At 49.8% G+C, this 25,706-nt stretch overlaps 1 protein-coding gene across 1 annotated transcript; it reads right to left on the minus strand.

Annotated features, from left to right (window-relative positions):
• Positions 1–494: 494 nt before the first annotated feature.
• GPR153 (G protein-coupled receptor 153) lies at positions 495–21,723 on the minus strand. The gene is made up of 5 exons (XM_060259346.1): positions 21,188–21,723; positions 20,056–20,485; positions 8,258–8,447; positions 6,337–6,521; positions 495–1,842 (listed from the first exon to the last, which is right to left on the minus strand). The coding sequence occupies exons 1-5, from the start codon at positions 21,541–21,543 to the stop codon at positions 1,045–1,047; spliced, it is 1,959 nt and encodes a 652-aa protein (XP_060115329.1). The 5' UTR covers positions 21,544–21,723; the 3' UTR covers positions 495–1,044.
• Between the last annotated feature and the right edge of the window lie 3,983 nt (positions 21,724–25,706).

Below are 25,706 nucleotides of genomic sequence, written 5' to 3' on the forward strand. Positions count from 1 at the left end.
GCAAGGGAAGAAAAAGACCGTCTTGGTCTGGGATCAGCTGCCGATGATAACCCACAAGCCAGGTCAGAGGGAGGAGCGGGCAGGATCCAAGAACCTGCTGAAGTCACGGGGTGCTGGTAAAAGGCATACAAGGAAGGTGGAAATTGACTTCATGTGGGCCATGCAGGAAGGTGTCCCCGAAACCTGAAGCAGCTAGCTGGATTCCAACAACATGGGGAAGTAGGGCAAAGAATCTGCTTCTCCCAATTGAAGGCTACACTTTCACTTTCTCTCCCCATCTGTGAGGCTTTCCTCCCTCCTGGAAAGAACCACCCTGGCCATTTAAAAAAACAAAACACAACAGAGATCCATCCGTGGACCTCCACGGGGCTCTCATGATAAGTGGAACACACAAAATTCTTGGTGAGGGGGTTCCCAAACCCTTTGCTTTCCCTCCCTATAAACAGCCACTCTGAGAAATGTTAACACTCCCCTCCCCTCGATACACACACACACAGACACGCACCCCTTGCACCAATGTTAAAGGGAACCCCCAGCTTTTGGTAACAACAGCCTCGTCCAGAAATGCATTGCAGTATTGTTCAATACAGAGAAATTCATGCACAATGTCACACCGACTTATAAAGTACCAGAGGGAGGAAAAATGGGGGGCTGTTAAAAAAAACGAAAAGAAACTCCCCCAAATTCCTGATGAGTCTTGATGTTCGATCAGCTCATGCCACTGGTGAGAAGGAAAAGAAGCAGGCCGCTCCTTCCTCCGGGGCTCTCCCCCTCGCCAGACAGGAAAGAAGAATCCTGAGGTGTTATTCAGAACAACCAACAATTTGGAATGAATCCTCATTTCCTGGAAGCATCTTGGTTGCCTTCTCTCTCTCATTCCCCCACCTTTTGAACAGAACACCCGAGAGACTGGCACAGAAGGGCTTCTTTGGTGCTTTGACCAGTCCCGACAACGAAATCCAGACCGCAAGGAGAGGGGAAGAGTCGTCGTGAAAAACCAAGCCAAGCCAACGGCATGCACAAGGGCCTCTCTCAAGGTCAGCTCTAGGAAGCTGAGCCAATAGAATCCGAGTGGAACGTCACATATCCAGAGGAGGCGGAGGGCGAACTCAAAAAGCTGCTCGTGCTGCCCCCTTTGCTACCATTTCCCTGTAGGTCCTCGGGCCCCCCCCATGAGGGACTGAGACCTGTCCGAAAACCCTCAGGCTCTGAACAGCTGCTGCTCACCCCGAGGTCCTCTGGCGTCTGGGCCTCGCATAGCTCGATGTGGATCTGCTCAAAGCACGGGGTGCCACCACTGCCTTTGGGGAAGAGATTCTTGGCATCCTCCTGTACCAGGAAAGGCCCTGGCACCATCAGCGAGCAGCCCCGCCCCGAGAAACGGCGCAGCACTTGGGGTTCCCGCTCAAAATCGGTCAAAGGGAAGCAGGTGAGGGCTGCCGCTTCGGAGCAATGCTGGAGGGTGTCCGGGATGAGGGAGATAGAAGCAGAGCGTAAGGGGACACTCCTGGGGCCGGGCATCTGGTCATCGATGAAATTAACCACCTCCTCCTTGCTGAAGCACTGGTAGCCGCCGCCCTCCTTGTAGAAGTCTTCGTAGGAGAAGGGCCGCAGGGCCAGCACGCTCTCGGCGGACTTCCTGCGCTTGCGGTATGGGCGTCCTTCTTCCTGGTAGGAGACGAGGCTGGCCCTTCGTCGGTCATGGCCATGCCGTGGGACGAGCAAGTGGGCCAGGCCAGAAGCCACGTCCTCACCCGCTCCCCAGCGCTGGAGGTAGGCAGAAATCTGACCAGTTGTCCAGATGTCTGTTTCATCGTGGGAAAACCGCCTTGTGGGTGGGACCTGTTGGGGAACAGAGAAAGGGCACAGCCGTTACACTCACGGCCCAGCTTTAGAAAGAAACAGGGAGCGACAGATTTCCCAGAATGCCCTTGGGAGAGCAACACTCAGTGGAAACGCCACCTTGGCCCCTTCGTTGGGAAGCAGCAGGAGAAATTAAAGCGCTCTTGTCCCCTCTTAGCAGCCTAGGTAAGGACAACTCTACGCAAGTAAGTGGTAAAACCTTAGGGAATTCATGGCAAAGAAAGGGTCTGCTTTCCCACCAGTCACACCACACCCTAGCGAGGCCAAGGTGACTTAGCAAAAAGCATCTGGGATGACCGGCAGAGTCATCAAACCTATCTCATTGCAACGTCAAACGTGGGGATTTTTACACATTGCTTTCAACGATTTGTGCCCAAGTCTGGCTCAAACACTGCTGTCTTGCTTTTTTTTCAGAAAGGTCATGCTGATTACTCCAAGTGGGACACAGAACACATCCACATCAAAGCAAAGGGGGGGGGGTGCAGAAAGTCTTCTCAATGAGGCAGCACTATGAACCCACCCAGAGGACGCTTCCTTTTGTCCCTCTGCTGCCTTGGGGGTCAAGCAGGTTCCATTTATTCCTTTCAAATATTTAGATGCTGCCTCGGCCAGGTGTTCTGCATAATCAGGCAATAAAAATAGAAACCTGGCTGCTAAAGCTGGAAACGATAAAACACGCAGCAGTGGAGTCAGCAGATTCAGCAGCCCAAATATGCACGATGATAGGCAAACCTGTTTGATCAGAGGCGAAAAACACAAGGAAGGTACACACCACGAGCCGCAATCCCTCCATGATACCTGCTGCCACCCCCGTTCTCCCATTTCAAACCGATGTCAGAATATAAGTGAAAAAGACTAAGGCTCCTTTCACATTACTGTTCGAAACTGGATGTTATCCGTTATTGGCCCGTAAAGCCATACAGGGACAGAGGTTTCATGCAACCAGGGGTGGAATTCTAGCAGGAGCTCCTTTGCATATTATGCCACACACCCCTGATGCAGCGAATCCTCCAAAAGCTTACAAAAAAGAGCTTTGTAAGCTCTTGGAGGATTGGCTGCATCAGGGGTGTGTGGCCTAATATGCTAAGGAGCTCCTGCTGGAATTCCACCCCTGCATACAACATATTTCATTTAGTTAATGAGCCAACTCTAAAACAATCTAGCCATTTCAAACAGGCTACACTCCCCCTCTCCCTGCCTTTTTTCACCACGCAATCTTCCTCAAATTTTTTTGAACCTTCTAAGTTGAGCACCCAGGGCTTTTGTTTGCACCAGAGCGCACAGAAGCAGAGCTCTGCCAGGGCTCCAGCTGGCATACTGGGGAAGGCATGGGGGAGCTCCTGCTGGGCCTTTTCCACATCATCTGTGGCAACCCAAGAAAGGGCCTTCTTGATTGTGGCCCCAAAACCATGCAATTCCCTCTCCAGAGAGATTTGCTTGTCTCCCTGTATTATTGTCACCAGTAGGTTTTATCAGGTGTTTCCTCTAGTGCTCCATTATTGATGCTCCTCCCTGTTTAATTGCTGGCCATTGTATATGCAGTTTTTAAAGACAATCAGTCTTTTTAACTGATCACCACCTTGATGGCTCTAATTGGGTGGAAAGGAGGGAAGAAGAGAAGGAGGAGGACGACGACTACATTGGATTTATACCCTGTTCTTCACTTGGAGTCTCAGAGTGGCACACAATCTCCTTCCCTTTCCCTTCCTGCAGCAGATACTTTGTGAGGGAAGTGGGGCTGAGAGAGCTCTAGGAGAACTGCTCTTGAGAGAACAGCTCTGTGTCAAGATCCCTTTTCATTGTATCTGTATGCTGTTGAATGCTTTCATATTGGTTGGGAGGGGGGAAGTATCATGCTTGCTCTGCTTGCCTTGTACCTTTCATTTTGTAACAGACATAAGTATCTTCTACCCTGCAGAGCAGAGCTCCAAGGTCACTTCACCTGTCTGCAGAGAATGCCACTCTGCCCACTGTCTGCTAAGAAAAGCTGGTGGGAAAACAGTTTGTAACGAAAGCGTGGGCTTTTTTGCATAGTAGTTTAGGCGGGCTGCCTAATGGCTCTAGATAAGGTATATAAGACTGGGCACCTCTCAGGTGATCCAGTTTAACTATTAGGCCAAGTTGGCACTGGCCTATGGGCCCCCATGCCTTTAGGGGCCTTGGGCTGGCTTTCCCCCCAGTTTTCCCTCTGCTTGCAACCCTCCCAGCCTGCACCTGAGCCACTCTTTGCCTGACTTGCCTGGTGCGGCTGCTGCTGGCATCGTTGCCAAGTTTGCCTCTCTCTGCCTCTCCCCCACAGCTTTGTCAAACGGACTTTTAGGAAAGTGCCTGCAGGCTGCAGCAGGAGTCGCAGGCAGTGGGGCAGATGCTCCAACTCTGAGATAATTTGCAAGGGGCCCCCTGAGATTTTGACTGCCTAGGGACCTCCACAGGGTTTAATCCGGCACCGAGTTCTGACACAGACATGTAAGCTACTGGTCTATCTTTCAATAAAGGTAACTTTCTGCATCCACTGGAAATCTTCCTTGTTTGAGGACAGTCCCAGAGTCGAAACTCTGAGATAACTGTGACTGACCCAAGGTCACCCAGCTGGCTGCATGTGGAGGAGTGGGGAATCAAACCCAGTTCCCCAGATTAGAATCCGCTGCTTTTAGCCACTACACCAAAACTGGCTCTGGATACAAATGCTTAAACATCAGTAAACAGAATATACATCTGGGGGAAAAAACAGAAGGAGGGGGAAGCCTTCTCTACATTTGAGGATTAGCATTACGTAACAAACCCAGTCAGATTTATTTAAAAGCAATGAACAAAATCTTCAAAATTCTGAGTCGGAGGAAGGGAAAGGCAACCTTTGGGATGGAAGAAGATGTGAAATGTTTGCCTAATCTATCATTTTGAAAGGACGTGGCAGTACAATTAATTTCTGCACTTCTCATCCCCCTGCTTCAAACAATAAGCCAAGATAGCAAACTAGAATTGCAAACAAATACAAAAGTGGATTTTAAAAACCCCACCAATTAATTACATGCAGTAAATGAAAAACATCCATTTCTTAGGGACCTAAGTTCATCCCTTGAATGCTTCCCATCTAGTCCGCAGGAGAACCTAAGGGTTGGTCCATCCTCATTCCCCCCCCGCCCACACCAAATATAATGCACCTTTTTCTTGAGCAGATATAAAAGCCAAGGTTCCCACCTCCCTTTTCTGAGCAGGTCCAACAACAAAGGCCCATTTGAGTCTGACACAGAACAGGTGAGCTTCAGGAGGCATCTTGGATGGCTGAAAACAGGAGGCTGGATGAGAAATGCCCATTTGGGCCCAACCCCAAAAGGCAGACCTTGAAACCTCCATCAAAGCTGCTGCTGCCTTAGAAAGTGGTTAAAGCTTGGTTTTGCTGCTATCAAATGGAAGCTAACTCATGGCAACCCCATTGGATTTTCAAGGCAAGAGACAAACAGAGGTGGTTTGCCACTTCCTGCTTTGGAGTTGCCATTGCCTGCTTTAGAAGGGAGGCTTCCTTTGGGGAGGGGGGCGTCTCCCTTCCAAATACTAAATGGAGTCCACCCTGCTTTAGCTTCTGAGATCTGATGAGACTGGGGTAGCCTAGATTACTCAGGTCAGGGATTAAAGTCAGAGTTAAAGATACCTTTGCCTAAAATCTCAGCTCTGATGGGAAAGAGGCAATATTACGGGCAGGGTTGCCAGCTTCAGGTTTGGAAATACTTGGGAGATTTGAAGGTGGGCATATAATGCCATACAGTACTCCTTCCAAGACCAGCCATTTTCTCCAGGAGAAGTGGAATAAAGGACTTAAATACAGAAATAATAAATCTACATAGTCTGGAGATCAGTTGTGATTCCAGGGGAATTCCACCTCCAGCCTGGAGGCTGGCAACCCTCATTGTGGGGTGGGAGCGTGTATGTTGCCAGAGGCCTGCACTGCAAGTTGTGGTAGGTTTCCAAGCAGAAGCATGTTTAGCGCTGGCCCTTTAACCTTTGTGTAAAAATTAGTTCCAAGACACCCTATCAGCAGCCTGTTTGAAAGCAGCCATTTGGTCACTCCTGCTTCCCATGCTGTAATAATTATAATTATCATATGGCATTGCACATAGAATAGCCAGGAGATCCTAACATTGTCTGGCAGCCAGAAGTTCTAGCTCTTTTAGCATTATGCACCCCTAGAGGGCAAGCTAGACTTGTTTTAAAGGCACAAGTTGCTGCAGAGGCAGTTTGCCATTTGCTGCCTCTGTGTCATGATGACCCTGGTATTCCTTGGAGATCACCCTTCCAAATACTAGCCAAGGCTGACCCTGCTTAGCTTCTGAGATCTGATGGGATCAGGCTAGCCTGGCCTATCCAAGCCAGGGTTTTCCCAGGCCATGACTCCCTGCCAATTACAGTCTAGCTGAATCAACAGTAGGCTCTCCTCCATCTTCCCTCCCTTCCCCAATCCCATGCCAAGCTGCTTACCTGGAGATACTGCATTTTGTCCTCTGTCGAAGGCTTTATGGGGTAGACTTGGGGGAGGCCCCTCTCCAGAGCCGACAGGTCGTACTTGCTCATGTGGTCCAAGGTCAAGGCATCCCCAGAGAAGTTGTAATCGTAGGCCCTCTCGTAGATCAGGTCAGTGTGGATTGCCCCTTCGAGGCTGTTTGCTGCAGTCAAGGAGAAGCAGAGAGATTGAGGGATATCACAAGAAGCTATTACATTGTGGGGGGGGGGACACAATGTGTGTGTGTGTGCGCACGTGCATGAAATAAGGGATCCTGCCAATGTTCCCTCTAAGCTGTGGAGTGTTGTAGGCAAAAATTCTCCTTTGGGAGCCAGAACTGCTGGGCCGTGAGTTAAATATGCTCCAGTTCACCATGGGGGTAGAGCTGGCATCTGGAGAACAGATCTATCCATCCCTTTCCACTCTATTAGTAGATTTGGCCTCCAGAGAACAAGTACATATAAAGCTGCCTTCTACTGAAACAGACCCCCAGTCCATCAAAGTCAGTATTGTCTACTCAGACTGGCAGCGGCTCTCCAGGTCTCAAGCTGAGGTTTTTCAAGCCTACTTGCCTGGACCCTTTTTAGTTGGAGACTCCAGGGATTGAACCTGGGACCTTCTGCTTACCAAGCAGATGCCCACTTAATTACCATCCCTCCTCAAGCCTACTAATATAGTGGAAAGGGACCAGTAGACCTGGCCTTGGACCCTTGTCCTGGGTAAAGTCTGAAACCTCCTGCACTAAGAGCAAGAAATTTGTGCATCAGTGCCCTCTAGTCCAGTTTAGCGGGAACACTGGTGGCTTGGCCCCTTCATGGACTGGGACAATTTCCTGTGGGCTGGTTCCCTGCCAAGGATCCTCCCTACCAAGAGGCCTGTTTCCTCATCAACAGGAGCCTACATCCCTTTAAGTTTGGTCAGATATGAGGCCTAGAGTTGCTGCTGCGTAAAGTGTTGAGACAGGAGGTGGGATGTTGCAGCAGCTGCCTTTTCTCAAGGCCTTGATGCTGCTGTGAGAGAGCAAGGGTGGGGCCATGGCTCAGTGGAAGAGCATCTGTTTTCATTGCAGAAAGTCCCAAGTTCAGTCCCCAGCATCTTCACTTAAAAGGATCAGGTAGCAGATGCTGTGAAGGCCCTCCACCAGAGAACCTGAAGAGCCTCTGCCAACCAGAGGAGACAAGACTGATTTTGGTAGGTCAGTGCGCTGACTCAGGATAAGGCAAGTTCACACGCATGGATTTGTGGGTGGGGGCCTGGGGCTCAGTGACAGAGCATCTGCTTGGCATGCAGAAGGACCCTGGTTCAATCCCTGGTATCTCTGGTTAAAAGGATCAGGTAGGAGGTGACGTGAAAGACTTCTGAGACCTTGGGGAGCTGCTGCCAGTCTGAGTAGACAAGACAGACCTTGAGAGACTGAGGATCTTACCCAGTATAAGGCAGGTTCATGGGCATGTGATTATGTGGCTAGATCTGAATCTTTCAAAGAGCAACCCAGGTGACAACAACAATTCAGGGAAGAAGAAGAAGAAATTGGATTTATACCCCATCCTTCACCCTGAATCTCAGAGAGGCTTACAATCTCTTTTACCTTCCTCCTGCACAACAGACACCCTGCAAAGTAAGTGGGGCTGAGAGAGCTCTGACAGAAACTGCCCTTTCAATGACAGCTCTGTGAGAGCTATGGCTGACCCGAGGCCATTCCAGCAGCTGCAGGTGGAGGAGTGGGGAATCAAACCCAGTTCTCCCAGATAAGAGTCCTCGCCCTTAACCACGACCCCAAATTGGCTCTCAGCAGCAGCTGCGGGAAGAGGAGAGGAGAAGGATGTGGGGCAGGGCTGGACATTTCCTACTGTGGTCCTATGCATCTCCCATTATATTCTGCTCCGCGGCTGCTCTGACCTTCTTCCGTATCGTCGTTGGACATGATGGCCACACACTTCTCCCAGACGGATTTGACGTCAGCCCGGTAGCGGTCGCAGGCCCAGAGGAAGAGAGGCAGGAGGAGGGACTGGATGACTGAGCACCAGAGCACGCACAGCACCATCCAGTCATAGGTCACGTCTGACTTCAGGCTGGCAAAGCTCACCACCTGCAGGGTCAAACATCAGAAACATCACTTGGGGGAGGGGCTGGAGGAGGGGTCCAGGCATCCGAGGGCTCCCTCCGCCCCTGCAGGATGGGCTGCGAGACTCAGCAAGAGATGCGAACAGATGGGAAGGTTTCAGAGCAAAAATATCCCTCCCCCCCCACAGGTTTCTCCCTCCCCCCCTGGAAAATTTGGGAGAGCTCTGAAAATAGAATGAGTGAAAATCTTTTTCAGACAAGATGTTACTCACATGGAGAAGGCATTAACACTTTCCACTTCACGCTGCTTTCTTAACTTCCTGTGATAACCTGGGGCTACCACTGGCAGCTCTGCTACATGTGTGTGTGTGGGAAGGGTGAAACCCCAAGCCTGGATTGGCCTTTATAGTCACTGAGTTGTCTCCCAGTGGGCGGTTGGAACAGCCTGGGGGCAGAAGTCGCATTGCCAACTCTGGGTTGGGAAAGACTTGGAGATTTGGGGGGTAAAGCCTGAGGAGGGCAGGGTTTGGGGAGGGGAGGGGCCTCTGCATGGTACAATGCCATGAGTCCCCCCCACACACACCCCATTAGCCATTTTCTCCAGGGGAACTTAGTCATCTAGAGATGAACTGTAATAGCAGGAGATCTCCAGGTTCCACCTGAAGCAACCCTCTGAGACCAGCCTGCCCAAGATCCACATGGCATGGGGGAGGTGGTGCCCGGCCAGCCTAAGCGCCTGGGCAAAATGGGGAAGAGCGCCCCAGACAGCTCAAACCCAGTGGGACCCGGAGGAAATCAGCACCAGGCCAATTAGAGATTCCTTAGTCCCTTCTTTGGGGACAAAGACGAGGGCAGGGGAGGCCAGAGAGGGCCTTTTTTTCTCCCTCCCAGTCTGCCCCAGTTACCCTCCTTCCCCCCGAGCTGGTTGGAAAACTCTTGACGATTTTGAGGATCAAGCTGGGGAGACAGGGACCTCAGTGGGGTTCAGTGCCACCATCCAAAACGTCCATTTCCTCCGGGAGAGCTGATCTCTGTAGTCTGGAGGCAACCTGTAAATCCAGGGGATCCCCAGGTCTCGCCTGGAGGCTGGCATCCCCACCTCAGAGCCAATTCAGACTGGGGGTATGGTAAACAGAAGGGAGTGTTAGGAGGGGACATGAAGAAAGCCAAAAAAGAAAAAAAGCTCCATCTTCTGCTTTGGGCCTTTCCCCCAGCAGGCCAGAGGCAGGCTTGTCTAAGGGATCATTTCTTTTCCCAGAAGCCCAGACTTTATTTGGCGAAGCAACAGAATTACTGGCAGGCATGAATTTCAGTGGGGGGCGGGTTGCCGGTAGGAGGAGAAGGCCAGGATATGCAAAACCAATTCATATTAATCAAGGCCAGCGACAGCTTCCCTCCCCACCCCCCGCCTGTTAATCAATGTTTCATCAACGCCACAGCGTAGGCCAAATTCAAATTAACTTAATTTGATCTTTATAAATGGAATCTGTAATGTTGCTCAGCAGTTCTGAAAAAGCACTTTCGAAGCTGGTTTGAAGTAAAAAATAATAACAAAAGGCAAGAGCTTGAGAGATTAAGGGGTGAGGGATGAGACGTGCTTTCCTTTGCCATTTTTCGAGATTAATCGGAAAGGGATTCAGAATCCAAGCCACTAGAGACAACAGCATCCTCCTCTTTGGCTGAAACGGCCCACGCAGGGCCTCTCTCGCACACATCCCACTGCCTGGCTGTAGAATGTCTATGAAGTCTGCAACCTCATGGAGCCAAACATAGAATTGTCTTACCCAGTGGGTACCCTCCCTTTCCAGTGCGGTTGCATCTCCTGCTCTCTCACACAAAACACACACTTGGCCACAGCCACAGGGCTGCCAGATCTGTGTCGGAAAATACCTGGAGACTTCTGGGGGTGGAGCTGAGAGAGGGAGGGATATGGTGAGGGAAGGGGCCTCAGCATAGTACAATGCCATAGAGTCCACTCTTCAAAGCAGCCATTTTCTCCAGGGGAGCTGATCTCTGCCGATCTGGAGATCGGGTATAACAGCGGGAGATCTCCAGGCCCCACCTGGAGGCTGGCAACCCTACCAGGGATCCCCAGTGTGGCACCTGAAGGTGCCATGGTGCCCGTTGACACCTTTCTTGGCACCTAGTAATGTGTTTTTAGAAAATGTGTGAGGCCAGGTGGGGCTGTTGCTCTGCCCAGAAAGATTGGCTCCTGGAGATTTGATTGACTGTAAAGATTTTTTTTAAAAAAATGTTGCTTTGGCAGCAGTTGCCACCTCAGCACAAGGAACTTCACTGTGTGACTGAAAGAAAGCTGTGACGGCCATTTTGTGGCTGGTTCCACCTTCCACAGCAGCCATTTTGTGGCTGCACCCACTGTGCTGAATTAGAATTACAATGGTGCCTTACAGGCTCAAAAAGGTTGGGGACCCCAAAGCTAGAATGCCGGAAAAGCCCAACAGAATACATACTAGTGTAAAGTGGTCCTCTTTGCCCTCAAGTTGAGGGAAGGGGCTCTTGTCTGCCCTCCCCTCCCCTATTTGATGAGAGGCAGACCAAGGTTCACCGTATTCAGGTGACTGAACTAAGGACCACTATACTCATCCTGGTTCTAGCCAGTGTGACGTCACTGCTGAAGCATCTGACCTCAACACAGGTAAAATCCACTGAGCCATGATGCTCACTGCCTGACTTCGGGTGGTCACTTTCTCTCTGGGGCACCTACCTTGCAGGGTTGTTGTGTGGATAAAGGGGAGGAGGGGAGACCTATTTACTCTGCTCAGAGCTCCTTGAAAGAAGGGGAAGATAAAAAAAAAAAGTACAGACAGGCAAAGCAAGGTCAGAAAGCAGAAAACAGCATGTCCTCTCTGTCCTGCTGTACCCGGGACTTGTGTAAACAATGAGGGAGGGGAGATAATTGGGGCTCTCACGTTTCTCCAAGGGCAAGCTGGCTGGATGCATTCTGGGAGAGGATGGTGTGTGTGTGTGCTGAGTCTCCTCGGCAGAAGTGCCAGCTCTCCTTCGAGGCACTGTCCCCTGTGGGACAGCCTGGCAGGAAAAGCTGGCAAGTACCAAAGGCAGCTGCTCTAAGTGCCAAATTGCAGAGTCCTGAGCCACAGTTTGAGGATGCTTTGTGGATTTGGGGGGTGGGATGGGAAGCAATGGGCGGAACATTTTGACTTATTTGCTCAAACAGCAGAGCAGTGAAGGGGGCAGAAATCTTGGTTAGCTTTCAGTTCCAGGCGTTATCTTCCTTTTTAATACAGCCCTACTGATAAATGAGTTATACAGCATTAATGCATCCAGGTCTCTGCCCTGAGAAGATTACAGTCTAAGCTTGAGAGAGAGAGGACAGGCTCAGAAGTAAGGTCAAGGAATGAATATGTGCAAATCTTTGGGTGTGAGGGTTGAGTGACATGTACAAAGATGCCCCCTTTTCGTTTATTTTTTGTTTGCATGCAGGGCTTTTTTTGAGCAGGAACACACAGGAATGCAGTTCCGGCTGGCTTGGCATCAGGGGGTATGGCCTAATATGCAAATGAGTCTGATGGACTTTTTCTACCAAAAAAGCCTTGTTTGCATATATATATCTAAGAGTAGCCCTGCTGGATCAGATCAGCAGTCTCTGTCATCTAGCATCCTGTTTCCATCAATGGCTAGCAAGACAGTATAGAGAAGCAAACCCCGTTGACAGCTCCCCAACATCTGACAATCAGAAGCATTCTGCCTCTGAACCAAGAGATCCCACTAGACTCTGGTGGCTGATTGGTAATAGTAGAGCTATTTGCTGTAAATCTATCCAACTCCTTTAAAGCCAGTGGCTGTCACATCTTGTGGCAGCAAGTTCCACATTCTATGACCCAGGACTATTTTTTTGGAGGAGGAATGCAGTTCTGGCTGGCTTGGTGTCAGGGGGTATGGCCTAATATGGTTTTAGCCTGTAGTTTAAATTGTTTTAACTTTTGTTGTTATTTGCCCTGAGCCTGCTTGCGGGAAAGGGTGGGATATAAATTAACAAAAATTAAATAAAAATAAAAATATGCAAATGAGTTCCTGCTGAGCTTCTTCTACAAAAAAGCCCTGCGTGAAACAATGGTGCCACAAGGGGGTGTGGCCTAATGTGCAAATGAGTTCCTTCTGGACTTTTTCTGCCAAAAAAGCCCTGCAATGACCCATTGAGTGAAGCTTACTTTTTGCAATTTGTCTGGAATCTGCCCTCAATGGAAGGGGGAGTTCCAGTCTTACAGGAGAAGGAGGAACATTTCTGTCTGTCCACAGTTTTTCAGATTTTTATCGCACCCCCTTGCTGATGCTGTCAGCTTTTTTGGTCGGGATCATGTTTGCACCCGCTGTTCAAAATCTGTTTTGTTTCTTGGTGGTGGTGGACAATGTCATCGAGTCACAGTTGATTTATGGCACCCTTGCAGGGCTTTCAAGGCAAGAGATGTTGATTTGCCATTGCCTGCTTTCACATCATGATCCTGGTATTCCTTGGTGACTTCCCTTCCAAATCCTGACCAAGGCCAGCCTTGCTGAACTTCTGAGATCTGACCAGCCTGGGCCATCCAGGTCAAGGCACCTTGTTTCTTACACACTGTATACTTTCAACCGATGCAAAAAACAGGCTCGGATTTTAACAGTAAAAGTATTACCAAATATTGTTAGCGCAACTAAGACGGTGACTGCAGTTTCAGCCCCAGCAAGAAGAATCCAGGGGAGAACCTGGCCTTTTAGAACTGAAAATGAATTCATGGAATTGTGTCACCTTCCTTTGTTTTGAGGAGGAAAGTGAGAGAGACAGTATTACACAGGTGTGCTGGGAGGTCATTCTGGTCAGAAGGGGAGGAAATTCTGGGCAAAAACACATTGAGAGAGAGATCCTTCAACTGCACTGCAGAAGGCCCCAAGGCAAGAAATGTGTTTTTGTCCATTTTCATGAAAAGGCTCTGATGGATTCATCGATCCTTTCAGGAGCTCGGAAGCTGCATCCAAAATGAACTCACATTGCCAAAGCCACGGAGAGGTCACAAAAATCCCAAAGTGCCAAAGGCAAAAGCCACCCAGGCCTTCTGCGCCATCACAGCCATTCAGCCAGGGGCAGGCCAAAAGGGCTTTGCCTTCCCTTCCATCCGAGCAGATCAGCGTCTGCAGCCAGTAAGCACTTGTAAAAAGGAAAAGCAAAGGAATCTGCTGCCATTTCTCGCCTGCCGTGTTTTCGGAAAGAAATCGCAGCAGACTCTGTCCTTTCCCTGGGGGCCCCTGACACCTTTCGCAAGAGAACACATCAAAGGAACATGGAGTCCTTCCCTCTGTGCTCGGGCTGGCAGTGCTCAAGGCGCTGCGCCTCTCCTCCCCCCCACCCTTCTCTGGGGATTCTCGGAGAGGAATTGTGCTCTGCGCAGCCTTCTCCGAGAGCTGAAATCCTGTCAATGTTGGTCTTTGCTATTTTAAAAATACCAGAGATCAGCTAGGGGGAAGTCAGCTGACACTCAAGAGTTGGAATAGTTTCGGTACCTACAAAATGAAATAATCCCTTCCCTTTCAGACTGCCTCTCTCCCTCTCCCCCTCCTGCCCCCACTCCTCCCTTGCAACCTGCTTTTCTCTTCCCTTTCTACATGAGTGACCTTCTATCCAGCCCCCTGCTTTCTGAGAAACAAGACAGACTTGAATGGCTGTATAACAGAGGTGGTGCACCTGAATGGCAAACTAGGAAGACCCTGGTGCAGATCGCTACCAAAGACTCACCAGAGTGCCTTGCCCAAGCCCACCCACCCTGTGAGGAATAGTAGAGCTATTGTATAAGCTAACATTTTATCAGGGGTGGAATTCTAGCAGGAGCCACACACCCCTGATGTAGCCAATCCTCCAAGAGCTTACAAAAAAGAGTCCTGTAAGCTCTTGGAGGATTGGCTACATCAGGGGGTGTGGCCTAATATGAAAAGGAGCTCCTGCTAGAATTCCTCCCCTGCATTTTATCAACCCAAGTGACATAGAGGATTGCTCTCCAATAATCACATCACCAGGGAAGCAAAATAATGCTTCATCCCAACAGAGGAGGAAGGGCATATAGGCAAAGTGAGTCCAGCACTGTGAGATCCTCCAGGCATGATGTACTCTGTGCTTCTTGGGAATCTTGCTGTGCTTTAGCGCCACCTCTCTTAGTGGCCAGAATGTAGCATTACATTCATAGCTCATCAGCAGTTAGATGGCCTGATGGGACCAATAGAGTGCTGACTCTGGCCTGACTCTTCAGACTGTGCAACCTGCATGGAGATTAAGCCACTGTTGGAATGCACATCCCAACTTCCCTGCTTTACTATGAAACTATTTTCATTATAATCCAATTGCAGAATGCACTGCCAGCAGATGTGATGACCATGAACATAGATATGTTTCATAGGGCATTTAGATAGGTTCACGGAGCAGCTTCTAGACATGCAAAATAAGGAAACCTCCATTTTCAGAGGCAGTAAACCTTTGGGTACCGGCACTAGGAGGCAACATCAGGGGAAGGACTTGGCCTCTATGCCCTGTTGGACCATGAGGGCAACTGGCTGGCCAGTGTGTGAAACAAGATGCTGGACTAGACAGACCACTGGTCTGGACTAGACCTAGATGGGCCACTGGTCTGAATGGAAAACTGGTCTGATGCCACAAGGGCATCTCTTAGGTTCTTACAGCAAATCAGAATATTGGCCCACCTAGCTCAGCATTATCAATATCCTCAGCACTGCCAGTGGCTCTCGGTGGTCTCAGGTGGAGAAAGGTCTTTCCCAACACCTGTCCCTGAAGATGCTTTAGAAACAGGAGATGTCAGGGATTGAACCTGGGACCGTCCACTCTACCACTGAGCCACAGCCCTCAGCCTCCAAAGCCTATCTTCTCTCTTGCTTCATTCTTTGGTCAGAACTGCTGCCTTCCTTCCAAGATTCCAAGTAAGCTCAACTCTATGTCCTGATAGGGTTGCCAGCCCCCAGGCAGTAGCTGGAGATCTCCCAGAATTGCAACTTATCTCCAGGCTACAATGGTCACTTCCCCTGGAGAAAATGGCTGCTTTGGAAGATGGACTCAGTGGCATAACACCCTGCTGAGGGTCTTCTCCTCTCAAACCCGACCCTCCCCAGGTGCCACTCCTCAAATCTCCAGGAATTTCCCAACCACAACTGGCAACTCTACGTCTTGAGCATGTCAGCCTGCACCCAGGAACAGCTGAGCTCTCCTTTCTTTTTACACTTGTGAGATCTTGTTAAAAACCCTTCTGATTACAGATTCAGGTGAGGCAACAGAACAAAGCTCTAAACCAGTGGCATTTTTAAACCCAACAAAGTTTTATTCAAGATATAAGCTTACATGAGTATGCACACTTCAGATACAGGCAGGGCTTTTTTTGCAGCAGGAACTCCTTTGCATATTAGACTACACACCCGTGATGTAGCCGATTCTCCTGGAGCTTTCAGTAGGCCCTGTACTAAGAGCCCTGGAAGCTCTTGGAGGATTGGCTACATAAGAGGGGTGTGGCCAAATATGCAAAGAAGTTCCTGCTACAAGTCCTGGAGACAGGTATATGATTTTGTGTGCAGACACACACAGTGACTGTATCATGTCCATGCACATGAAAGCTTATCCTTTGATTAAAACTTCCTTGGTCTTAAAGGTACCACCTGACTCAAACTTTGTCCTTCTGATTATAGTCTTTGAGCTCCTTATAAGCACCTGGTTGGTGAATATGGGTAGACCAAGATGGTCCGGATATCCCTTTTGGCTGATTGAGTCGGTAAATGTTTGGCTACACTGCTCTAGGAAATGCCAGGACAAAGAGGCTCTGCATTCATCTTTCATTTAAATGGGAGGGTGTGAAAGGGGCTGAGGCAGACCTTGAAAAATGTAAGGTATCACCTCCCTCTGCTGCTCTCGGAGCACGGAGACTCATGCCACATTGGTCCCCCTTTCCCTCCCGGCACACAGCCAGTGATCTACCCCTGGAGGCCTGGCAAGACCTTGATGCTGCAGCTGCCAGGGATTGGGGCATCTCAGAAGCACCACCAGCCCCATCCCTGATGATGATGAAGAAGACAACATTGGATTTATATTCCACCCTCCACCCTGAATCTCAGAGTCTCAGAGAGGCTCACAATCTCCTTTACCTTCCACCCCCTCCACAACAGACACCCTGTGAGGTAGGTAGGGCTGAGAGAGCTCTCCCAGAAGCTGCCTTTTCAAGGACAACTCCTACAAGAGCTATGGCTGACCCAAGGCCATTCCAGCAGCTGAATGTGGAAGGGTGGGGAATCAAACCCGGTTCTCCCAGATAAGAGTCCGGACACTTAACCACTAAACCAAACTGGCTCTCAAAGACAGCAGGAGAGGGAGACCATCAATTAAATATTGACTTGGCAACCTCTCAGTTGCAAGGAGTGTTCCTTGTTCACTGCTCTGAGAGGCCAAATGGGAAAAATAGATCTGTTAGTTTTTTGGAGCACAAGAAGGAGATGTGTCTCCAAATATAGAAGCGGGGGGTGGGACCAACCTAGAGTCACTGTGCAGTCTCTCTCCCCTATCCCACCATCCCCCTCCCCTTCCCAAATGCCACAGGGAAGAAACCATGCCTAGGAAACAGAGCAGCCACACTGGGAGGCCAGCTCTCCACATCTGGAGACAGCCTTCGGGATAAGATGCCGTTATTTGTTTTTCCCCTCATCTGGAAGCAGCTATGTTTAGCAGGGGCCTTCTCAGTGGGCTGGTGGGAGGGCCTGGGAAGTGGGATGACGGGAGATTTGGAATCTAGTTTTGGCAGACGTGTTGTTTTCCAAAGGGGCAGGGAGGCGGGGAGGAGGAGGGAGGTTTTCACTGAACCGTGAGCAATGAACCTCGCTCCCAGCTCTCTCTTTCTATGATAACAGACGCTGAACAGCATCCAGCGTTGGTGATTTTCAAGTCATGCGAATGTCTTCCTCCAATGGGATCTGAAATGGAATTCCTCTAGGGTTGCCAATCTCCAGGTGGGGGCAGGGGATCCTCCAATTTGAAGGCCCTCCCTCCCATTGCAGGGTCATTAGAAAGCGGGGGGGGGGGGAGGAAATGTCTGCTGGGCACTCCATTATTCCCTATGGAGACCAATTCCCATAGGGAATAATGGAGAATAGATCTGTGTATATCTGTGGCTCAGAGGGGGGTTGTTTTTTGAGCTAGAGGCACCAGATTTTCAACACAGCATCCAGTACCTCTCCTCAAAAGACCCTTCATGTTTTAAAAAGATTGAACCAGAAGGTCCAATTCTATGAGCCGCAAAAGAAGGTGCCCTCATCCTTCATTATTTCCAAAGGAAGGAAGGCATTTAAAAGGTGTATGGTCCCTTTAACTGTGATGGCCAGAACTCCCTTTGGAGTTCAGTTATGCTTGTCACAACCTTTCTCTTGGCTCCTCCCCCAATGTCTTCTGGCTTCACTCCCAAAGTCCCCAAATATATATATATTTTTTTGTCCAAAAACTTTTTTATTGAATTTAGAAAACATACAAATAAAGCAATCAATGACTGTATCTGCAATCATTCTTTGTGTATAAGCATAGCATACCAGCAGAAAACAAAATATATATATATATACACAGATATTTCTTGAATTGGACTTGGCAACCCTAAATTCCTCCAATGCAATTGGGAGGAAGACTCCTTAGATGTGAGGGGAGTTTTAAACAAGAGCCAAAGGGAAAGGTGGGGTGTTCATACTTGGACAAGTAAACTTTGCTCAGTAGAGTGATAGGCAAGGGTAGATTCAGCGATTCCAGGGCCCTGGGCTAAAGTCCAGGATGGGGCCCCAGAATTGTTACCATCAGGGCTTTTTTGTACCAGGAACTCCTTTGCATATTAGGCTACACCTCCCTGATGTAGCCAATCCTCCTGGAGCTTACATGGCTCTTCTTACAGGGCCTACTGTAAGCTCCAAGAGGATTGGCTACATCAGGGACATGTGGCCTAATATGCAAAGGAGCTCCTGCTACAAAAAAAGCCCTGGCTAACACCCTACATGAGTGCTAAGCAAGTGGGGCCCCTTATTCCTGGGGAAGGAGGTGAAGGCCATTGCCGGAAGCCGGCTGCCCAAGCCTTAGATGGAGAGGGCAACAATAGCAGCTGCTGAGCCATTTGTCTGAGCCTCGGATGTGAGAAGGAGTTGCTGGTGTTAAAAGGGTTCTGCCTCTAGCCAGGCATGGGCTTAAAGACCCCAAACAGGGAGGAAAACAGGAGCTCAGTCTGGGCCTTGATCAGCTGGAAGGCGTGTTTCCACAGTCTCCTGCCTTGCTGGGAAGCTTGTTGAGTGTCCTTCAGCCAGTCATTCTAACAGTGGAGGGGTAGGTAGGATTGGACTTGGCGATTCTGAATGGAGCCCCAGAACTGCCACCACCCCAGAGAGCCAGACTGATTTCGCACCAACCCTACGCCGCTCTGACGCTCCTCTTTTCAGCGCAACGTCCTTCTGATTTCCCGCTATCTGCCCCGGGGCTTCAGCCCGCGTTGCCGTTTTTGTGCAGCAAAGAGAAACTGCTAAAAACCAATTTCTCTTTGCCGCGCAAAAACGGCGACGCAGACTGAAGCCCCGGGGGAGATAGTGGGAAATTGGGAGGACGCCGTACTGAAAAGAGGAACGTCATAGCAGCATAGGGTGAGTGTGAAATCGGTCCCAGTTTGGTATAATGGTTAGGCGTGCGGACTCTTATCTGGGCAAACCAAGTTTGATTCCCCCCCTCCTCTACATGCACCTGCTGAGGTGGCCTTGAGTCAGCCACAAGTTCTCACAGAGCTGTTCCTCTCAAGAGCAGTTTCTGTCAGAGCTCTCTCAGCTCCACCTACTTCACAGGATGTGGGGAGGGGAAGGGAAAGGAAATTGTAAGCTGCTCTGAGACTCCTTTGGGTAGTGAAGGGCAGTATAGAAATCCAATCTCCTCCTCCCTCCAAAGGGGGGCCAAGCATGGGAGGCAGGTGGAAGTTTTTGGGACTGCCCAAGCCTCAGATGGAGAGGGCAACAATAACAGCTGCTGAGCCAGTTGTCTGAGTCTCGGATCTTAGAAGCTGTTGCTGTTAGACGGTGGCCTAAGCACCATACAGAATGGGTGCAAGAGGTGGCGGCCACCTCTTTTTCTTCTTTCCCCCTCTCCATTTGAGGGAAGAAGAAGAAGAAGAGTTTGCTTTTATACCCTGCCCTTCACTTGGAGTCTCAGAGCAGCTAACAATCTCTTTCCCTTCCTCCCTGCCCCCCACAATGGACACCCTGTGAGGTACGTGCAGCTGAGAGAGCTCTGAGAGGACTGTGTCTGACCCAAGGTTACCCAGTTGGCTGCATGTGGAGGAGTGTGGAATCAAACCTGGTTCTCCAGATACGAGTCCACCACTCTTAACCACTACACCAAACTGGCTCTCTCTGGCTGGGAACATAGACAGATGGGGCCCCTTACAGCATGGGTCCCAGCAGGACAGCTGCCCCTGTTGACCACTGGCTAAGGTTGCCTCTAGTGGTAGGACAGGGGTAAAATTCATCCTAATAACTCGCCACACCCCCAAGCACACCTACAGTTCTATAATAAAAGGACCCAAGACTCGCCCCCATTCGCTGGATTCCCCAGAAACCCTTGCGAGACTCACCAATATGGGGAAGCCCATCAGAAAGTCATAGATGAACACGATCCCCGTGATCAAGTAGGTGATCTGAAGCGAGGTCTTGATGGGTTCCGACCCGTCGATGGATGAGCGGCGCTTGCCCTGGGCGTCCTCCACCACGATGGTGGGCACGTTGAACTTGTTCTTGTCGATGTTGTGCCCCATCTGGATGGAGAAGGTCTGGAAGAGGGCGATCCCCACGCAAATCACGCCCATGATGACACTCCCGCTGATCAAGAGCAGAAAGCAGACGCCGAAGCCCAGCCCGATCTCCGTCACGATGAAGCGGCAGTCGCTGGCATAGAAGCGCTCAGCCGTGTCATGCCAGCCCACTGCTGGCAGCGTCGAGAGAATGAAGGACACCATCCAGATGCCCATGACCGTGTGCACAGCTTGCTTCTTTGTGTTGCTCAGCCTGTATAGAGAGAAGGAGGGGGGGAAAGACACACAAAAGTCATCCGGTCAACACAGGTCAACAAACTGATGCAGGCCCTTGTTGTTCATCCATCATGTGCCACCTGGTGCATTTCAGTTCTGCTCTCAGAAACACAGAAACCATAGAGGTGGAAGGGATCCTAAGGGTCATTTAGTCCAACCCTCTGGACAATGCACGATATTCACAGCTACCTCCCCACCAACTCCCCCAGTGACCCCTGTTCTGTGCCCAGAGGAAAGTAAAAGGCCTCCAGGATCCCTGGGCCAATCTGGCTTGAAGGAAAATTCCTTCCTGACCTCAAAGTGGTAATGAGTATTCCCCTGGGCATAAAAGAAAGGGCCACACAAACTTATATTTATGTCTTTAATTAATTCATTGGAATCCCAGCAATGGGAACCCCAATTGGCTCACATTCTTCTCCTCTCCTCCATTTGATTCTCGCAACAACCCTGCAAAGAAAGTTAGGCTGGGAGAGCGTGACTGGCCCAAGGTCACCCCAGTAAACTTCTACGGCACTACTGGGGGATTCAAACTTGGATCTCCCGAATATTAGTCCAACACTCTTATCCACTGCCCCACAGTGGCTCTCCGTTGCATTTCACAGAGGGAGGTGTAACCTATGGAAACACAGGCCCCAGTAAATCTGTCCAGCGTCTGTTCTTTAGAGCAAAGAGCGCTTGCCTGTAATTGACGGGCCAGCGGACCATCCACATCCGGTGGTAGGAAAGCGAGGTGACTGAGAAGCAGGTGACCAGGGTCAAGGTGTAGAAGGTGGAGACAAAGACCTTGCAGAGCCCCTCGTTCCACTCGTAGCTGGAGTGCTGCTGGCGGAGCTGGACGACCGAGTACATGGTGATGGGGATAGCGATGTTAAGGATGTGCGTGCCGGCCAGCGTGCAAATGAGGAACTCCAGTGGCTTCCATTTCTTCTGCTTGGCGCTCACGCTGAGAATCCCCCAGGCGTTGGCCAGAACCGACAGCCCCGAGCAAGCCAGCCAGGCCACCGCGTTGCGATGCAGGCTCCGTTCATCATGCATGGTGGAAGGCGGGGTCACCGTCCGGCGAGGCCAGGTGAGGATGACGTACCAGGAAGAAGGAGGGAAGGAAAGGCATCCTACAAGCCGGCAGGCGCCATCAAAGGTGCATCGGGGAAGGGGAGGGGTACCGCCCAAGGGCTGCTAGATCCAGGGGTCCCAGTGAGGTATTATGGTCCATGGTTCTGGAGGAGAAAAGAGAGTGGGGGACAGAAGGATCGTCAAGCAGATCAACATCCTTTCTCGCATCACCAATGATGCATTTTAGATGCAATCAACACTCTTTTCAAAACTCTTTCAAGTTTGGTACGTAATGTTCCCAGACAACAATGGAACGATGAAAAACTGTGTGCGTTTTATGGAAATGCTTTTATATTTCTGTCTCCTGCACTTTCCTGGAAACCAAAAATGAATCTGTAACCTGAAGGAGGATCTGGGAAGAGGGTGCAGTAGATGACCTCCCACCTTGATGCTTTCTTTAATAACCAGTCTTTGAACTGGATAAACCATTGGGTCTATGTAGCTTGAGTGTCCCCAGCTTCAATGAGTTTAGAGGGGGATCTTCTAGAACAGAGAGAACAAGCCAGAATCTGGGAAGGGACTGCAGGTAAAGTGAATGACAATTTGGATTTCCCATTTATAACCTGAAAAATCTCTCCCTTCGGGTTGTTCTAAGCTCTCAGAGGCTGATTTCTTCTCCCTTTCCCATTCAACCAACACTTAACTGTTCTCAACATTCCCTCCATTCTGGAGAATATTTAGGCCTCATCAGACTGGTTCAGGAGGATTTGTTCCCTTTGGGTTCATCTTCAAAGTCATACTTTCAGTTCCCCAGGTATGCAGAGACTCCAGCCTTATTTTCAAGTGGCACCATTATACATGGGTTTTGTCATTTGTAGAGTGGCCAGACAGTTTACTATTAGATCTAGTGGTGAGAAGGGGGCTACATGAACATGTGACATGACCTTCTGCTGAGTCAGAACTTTGGTCGATTCAGTATTGCCTGCTCTGACTGCTAGCTGCTTTCCAAGGCCTTGGGCAGAGGACTCTCCCATCGCTTCCTCTCTGATCCTGTTAACTGGTGATGCTGGGGACTTAGAACCTGGGAGTGTTTGAATGCCAAGAAAAGATTCTACCGCTAAGCCATAGCAAGAGTGGGATGAAGATCCTAAGAATATCTGGTTCCTAATTTGAAAAAGATTACAGCAAACTTGAGACTCTTTAGGGGCACAGCCTTCGTTATTCACGCAAATTCGTGGAAACATGCAAAATAATTTATAGAATGTATGATTTATAATGTGTATTGTTTTTAACTGTTTTTAGTGTTTTATGCTGTGAGCTGCCCTGAGCCTGCTTCGGTGGGGAGGGCGGGATACAAATCAAATCAAATCAAAATAAATTAAAAATAAATAAAAACAAAAATGTTCAGGAAGACATTTTTACAAAGGGATTAATAAGGTAATATAACGAACCAGCAAAGGAAGCTGCTTCTACAAGGGACGGCATTGTAGTCTATTGCAATGTTTACTGTACTTATCACCTCCCTTTTTTACTGCAGTGTCCTCTGCCTTTATTCATGCCTTAGACAGCCTGTCATTTGCATTTTCCTCAGTTCTGTAATCCAAGTCCTACTGCATTGTTTGCTGGAGGTCTTTGCTGTCTGATTGAATTGCGTTTCATATTTCATAATCTACCCTGAGCCTCAGTGAGAAAGGAAAACTATAAATGAAATTATTATTATTATTAACAACAACAACAACAGTGCCACTTAAAGATAAGGCAGGAGTCTCTGCATACCTAGGGAATTAGAAGTATGACTTTAAAGATGAACAGAAAGGGAAGAAATCCTTCTTAACCAGTGTAATGAGGCCTAAATATTCTCCAGAATGGATGGAATGTTGAGAGCAGTTAAGTGTTGGTTGAATAATAATAATAAATAATAACAATAATTAATAATAACAATAATACTTTGATAGGCAGAACATCTTTGAAGCAGGAGTCCTTTGGCCACCACTTGTAGCTTGAAAGGAAGAGATCGAAGACTGAACCCAGACCCTTCTGTGTGCAAAGACTGTGCACCACCAATGTTGCCAACCTTAGGGTGGCCAGGTTTGTGTCAGAAAATACCTGGAGACTTTGGAGGTGGATCCAGGAGAGGGTGGGGCTCGGAGAGGGGAAGAGCCTCAGCATGGTACAGTGCCATAGAGACCATCCTTCAAAGCAGCCATTTTCTCCCGGGGAGCTGATCTCTGCCAGCTGGAGATCAGCTGTAAAAGCAGGAGATCTCCAGGCCCTACCTGGAGGCTGGCAACCCTAGCCAACCTCCCCAGACTTCTGAGATCTGTTTTCCTCGGGAACATGGCTGCTTAGAGTGGACTGTATGGCACTATACCCCGCTGAGATCCTTCCACTTACCCCACCCACCCCCAAGTCTCCAGGAATTTCCAAACCCAGAGACAGCAACCCTAGCATCAACCCTGAGCGGCAGCTCTTCACTGTTTCATGCTGTTCTTTCAGCATTGTGGTCAGCTTAAAGCTGTGGTGCTCAGCAATCTGCTCTGGTTGTCCTCGCTCTCTTCTTTGCTGGCTGATCCGGAGCCCAGCCTACAGTCGGGAGTGCCAGCCCTCTTCCTTGAAAGGCGAGGAGATGGCCGTCTACAGACACAGCCCCCCGGGGAAGGGGAGCATATGGTTTGGGGATGTGGTGGGAGGTGAGATTTGGCACCCCCTGAATTGCTGAGGGAGCTGATCCAGGCGGAGGAAGCAGCCGCTGGGGAACGGTGCCAAGGGCAAGGGTGCCAATGAAGAACAGGCAAAGCTGCATTAGGCAGAGTGTATCTAGAGCACAGTGGAGAGAGTGCCCGACTAGGATCCAGAAGCCCCTTTCTCTGCTGGGACTAGTCACTTTCTCTCTCTCAGCCTACCTCACAGGACTGTTGGGGTAAGGATAAAACAGGGGAGGGGAGAACTATCTTTAAGCCTCTTTGGGTCCCCATGGGGAGAAAGGCAAAAGAGAAACACGTGCATAAATAAATAAGAATTAGTCACTGCCGGTCCAGACTGATAGGGTTGCCACCCTTCAGGTAGGACCTGGAGATCTGCCTTTACAACTGATCTCCAACTGGCAGAGATCAGCTCCCCTGGAGAAAATGGCCACTTTGAAGGGTGGGCTCTGTACTGGACCCTGTTGAGGCCCCTCCCCTCCCCAAACCCCACCCTCTCTTGGCTCCACCCCCCCAAAGTCTCCACGTATTTTCCAACACAGACCTGGCAATACTAACCCAATTTTATTTCCTTTTCCTTTTGGGGTTTTCTTCTCTCTCTTTTTTGGCTTTTAAAGAGACGTGATTCAATTTAATTGCTGTTACAGCAATTCCGTTCTCCTTTGTTCTCAGCAGGAAATGTATTTCTGCCTCTCAGCGGGGGGGGGGGGGGAGAGGGGGGGTTTGGTTTGGTTTTCTGTCTACTTAAGATGGTGTCATGCTCTCACAAGGGAGCCGCCCTACCAAACTGCGGGCAGAGGAGAGGAAGCAGCCCCCTTTTACAGGCAGACGGAGGCGTCTGGTAGTGTGAGCAGGAATGGGCAAAGCAGGCACCAAGAGGCAAGACTAAAAGCAGGCAGAGTGCCAGAGCAGGCCCAAAAGGTCACATTTGGCCGGTGGGAAGCATGGAAGGGTGGCTCAAGACAAATGTTGCAATAGACTCATGGCAACTCCTAGGGAAGCCAGCCTCCAGGTGGGGCCTGGGGATCCCCCGGAATTACAGCTCATCTCCAGACTACAGAGATCAGTTCCCCTGGAGAAAAGGGATGCTCTGGAGGGGGGACTCTTTGGCATTGTACCCCACTGAGATTCCTGTCCTCCCCAGGCTCCATCTCCATAACAGAACATAAGAGAAGCCATGTTGGATCAGGCCAATGGCTCATCCAGTCCAACACTCAGTGTTGCACAGCGGCCAAAAAAAACCAGGCGCCATCAGGAGGTCTGTCAGTGGGGTGAGAACACTAGAAGCCCTCCCACTGTGGCCCCCCAAGCACCAAGAATACAGAGCATCACTGCCCCAAAGAGAGAATTCCAACAATACGCTGTGGCTAATAGCCATTGATGGACCTCTGCTCCATATGTCTATCCATTCCCCTCTTGAAGCTGTCTATGCTTGCAGCTGCC

Source organism: Heteronotia binoei, chromosome 18 (assembly GCF_032191835.1).
Source record: "Heteronotia binoei isolate CCM8104 ecotype False Entrance Well chromosome 18, APGP_CSIRO_Hbin_v1, whole genome shotgun sequence".
Lineage (NCBI taxonomy): Eukaryota > Metazoa > Chordata > Lepidosauria > Squamata > Gekkonidae > Heteronotia > Heteronotia binoei.

Excerpts from the sequence above, each read along its gene's own strand:
- GPR153 (XM_060259346.1), bottom strand. The coding sequence starts at position 21,543 with ATGCATGATGAACGGAGCCTGCATCGCAACGCGGTGGCCTGGCTGGCT. Across the intron at positions 6,522-8,257 it reads CAACGACGATACGGAAGAAG|CAAACAGCCTCGAAGGGGCA; the intron begins GTCAGAGCAGCC and ends CCTTGACTGCAG. Across the intron at positions 1,843-6,336 it reads ACAAAATGCAGTATCTCCAG|GTCCCACCCACAAGGCGGTT; the intron begins GTAAGCAGCTTG and ends GTTCCCCAACAG.